Genomic DNA, 3,127 nt, shown 5'->3' on the forward strand with positions numbered 1-3,127 from the left:
TAAAATAATTTTAGATGAAGTGTGTATTAGAGTTCTCCAGAGAAACAGAACCAACAGGACATACAGACAGACAGACAGACAGACAGACAGACAGACACACACACACACACACACACACAAAATTTATTATAAGGAATTGGCCTTTGCAATTGTGGAGGCTAAGAAGTCCCAAGATCTGCAGTTGGTAAGGTGGAGACTCAGGAGAGCCAATGGTATAATTCTAGTCCAAGTTTGAATCTGAATACAGGAAAAGACTGATGTTCCAGCTTGAAGAGTCAGCAGAGAGAATGAGTTCTCCCTTACTCAGCCTTTTTTCTTCTTTTGAGGACATCAGCAGATTGAATAAAGCTCACTCATATTGCAGAAAGCAATCTGCTTTACTCAGTCTACCAACTAAAATGTTAATCTCATTCAGAAACACCCTCACAGACACAGCCAGAATAGTGTCTAACCAAATATATTGGCACCCTATAGCCCAGTCAAGTTGACATAAAATTAACCATCACAAAGTGTCATGGAATTTTACAGATGGCTGTCACTACCCCAGAGAACATAAATTTTTTAGTATTTCCCTAAGTTTAAACAAAATAAAAATAAAATCTCATTTTTAAATAAGCAGCAAAACAAAAATGGATAATCAGCATTATCACCTTTTAGGGTAGGTAACATACATATGGTGGAAAGATTGTGAGTTTGAAACTGAGGTTTGAATCACCTTTCTGCTAATTATCAGCTGTGGATCTTGGGCAAGTTACTTGTCTGAGCTGTAATATTGTGATCTGTAAAATGAGAGATACTTTGTGGTGGTGTTTAGATTAGAGAAAATATATAGAAAGTGGGATGCAGTAGATATTCAATAAATAAAACTAGCTATTTGAAATTTGACCATTAAGTAATGCTATATAGGCCATTTTGTCAAAGAGTCTTTTGTCCTTAAGTGATGTGACATTTTTTCATTGACTGGTGATGGTGACAGTTTGCAAAGTCATTTCAGTACATAATCGCATCCTGAAGACATGCTTACGAATTGCTCACTCTAGCTTTCTTTTTTATTCTCTTGACAGAGTTAAATTAGAAGAGAGAGGAGTTGCTGAGAATTCTGTAATAGTCAGTAATGGTGACGGTACTCATTTATCACCTAGAAAAGCAAAGAAGCGGGCATTTAAGTTAGAGGACAATGAAGAAATTGAACTAGGTTACAAATGTTCAAAGAAACATTGGAAGAGGCAAGAGAATAATGGGAAGGCCTTGGATCTGGAACCAAAAGCTGTCACAGATCAGACTTTGAGGAAAAAAAACAAGAGAAAAAATAAAGCAATAGGCAGCGTAGTGGATGATGATGATGGAGAGACCAAAAGAAAATCACCAAAGAAAAAGGAGAAGTGTGAATATAAAAAAAAGGCCAAGAGCCCCAAGTCTCCTAAAGCACAGGCAGTGAAAGAGTGGACCACCCAGAACTGTAGTCCTTCAAAACGTTCTGCCAGAAGCAGCTTTGTTAAAGCCAGGAGGAAAGGTGGTGTAGGCATTTGTCCAAAAGATAGTCCCAGTTCCTCTTCGGAGTCAGAGTCTTGTCATGAATCAACCAGTGATGGTCTCAGCAATGTCACTGTGGAGGTCAGAAATTCCTCAGAGAAAATAACAACTGAGTTATCAAAAGAAGAACCCTCTACAAAAAATGCAACTGGAAACAAACAAGCTGCAAAAAGTGGCTTTAACCTTACCTCCAGCAAGAGCCAGATTACCAAAACATCATCTTCTAGTTCAGACTCTAGTTCAGAGTCAGAGGACCAATGCATGGTGTCAAAGAGCACCCCCAAGTGTGCTTCAGCTTTTTTAAAGACAGTAGGCCTCTTTGCAGGAAGAGGTTGTCCAGTTCCGGGGCCGTCATCGCAGACTCCAAGTGCTCCTGGATGGAAGCATTCTGACTCAGATGGTGGCAGACAGGCTCCTGGTCCTCCTCCCAATGTGTCTCTCCCCACTAGTTTAGGAAGAGGATGGGGTAGAGGAGAAGACCTTCTTTCTTGGAAGGGAGCTAGGGGTCGGGGCATGCGGGGGAGAGGTCGGGGACGAGGGCAAGCTGTTTCCTTTGTTTTAAATAGAAACACTGAATATATGAAGCAGCAGCAATTAAATGAGATGCTAACAAACTCATCAACTATTATCCAGGTAAGTATTATTTACTGTGCGTTTACTTCCTTTCCTTTCCCTGTGGAGCGTGTTTGGAGTTCATCTCATGGGTTCACATTTTCTTACCAGTAATGAAGTCACGTGACTAATACTGTTTTTCAGAATCCGGTAGAGACACACAAGAAGGATTATAGTCTGTTACCACTGTTAGCAGCTGCCCCTCAAGTTGGAGAAAAGATTGCATTCAAGGTATATTTTAAAACATCAACAATTACAACAAAAAAAGCTAATTCCCCTTTCAAATAAACTTATTTAGCAAGTCAGGTTAAATATATTTATAAAAGTCCTTCCCACTAGAACCTCACTGTTGTCACAGGTTCATGGCAGGGCCCCCAGACTGGTGGGGGTGGGCACCCCAACACTACATGTTTTTTCGGGGGTAGGAGGGAGGAGCCATGGGAATGTGAGAGTGTGAGAGGGCTTATGTATTTGTAGGTTTTTTCTTTCTTTTTTAGCTTTTGGAACTAACATCTGATTATTCTCCTGATGTCTCTGACTACAAGGTAAGGCTGTTTATTTAAAAATAAGTTGTCAGTACATTAATAAAACAAAAAAATAAAATAAAGTCATATTTAATACTATTACTATGGATAATATAGCTTTTTAAAGGAAATAATGTCATAAAGTAAAAATGAGAACATTATCCAAATGTAAACTTTTTTCTTTTGTCTGATAAACACTTTATTTTACCATCATTTGGGAAGATATTTGCTTTGGATATAGAATATTAGACTGACAGTTTTCCGTGAAGCACTGTAAAGATATCATCCCGTTGTCTTTTTGGCATGCACAGTTATAGATAACTTTTCTTTGGACCTGTGTGTATAATGTATCATTTTTTTCTCTTCATCTGAAGATTTTTCTCTTTATACCAGTTTTTGGGTATTTGACTTTTTTTTTTTTTTAATTTATTGAATCAAAATTGATTATACATATTTTT

At 38.1% G+C, this 3,127-nt stretch overlaps 1 protein-coding gene across 1 annotated transcript in view; it reads left to right on the forward strand.

Annotated features, from left to right (window-relative positions):
* Positions 1–3,127, forward strand: part of COIL (coilin) — a 24,933-nt gene that overhangs the window by 10,137 nt on the left and 11,669 nt on the right. Inside the window, exons 2-4 of the mRNA XM_008594807.1 lie at positions 1,065–2,166; positions 2,290–2,376; positions 2,643–2,690. Of these exons, the coding sequence (XP_008593029.1) occupies positions 1,065–2,166; positions 2,290–2,376; positions 2,643–2,690 (1,237 nt within the window). The remainder of the gene's footprint in view (positions 1–1,064; positions 2,167–2,289; positions 2,377–2,642; positions 2,691–3,127) is intronic.

Source organism: Galeopterus variegatus, unplaced genomic scaffold, assembly GCF_000696425.1.
Source record: "Galeopterus variegatus unplaced genomic scaffold, G_variegatus-3.0.2 Scaffold11613, whole genome shotgun sequence".
NCBI lineage: Eukaryota > Metazoa > Chordata > Mammalia > Dermoptera > Cynocephalidae > Galeopterus > Galeopterus variegatus.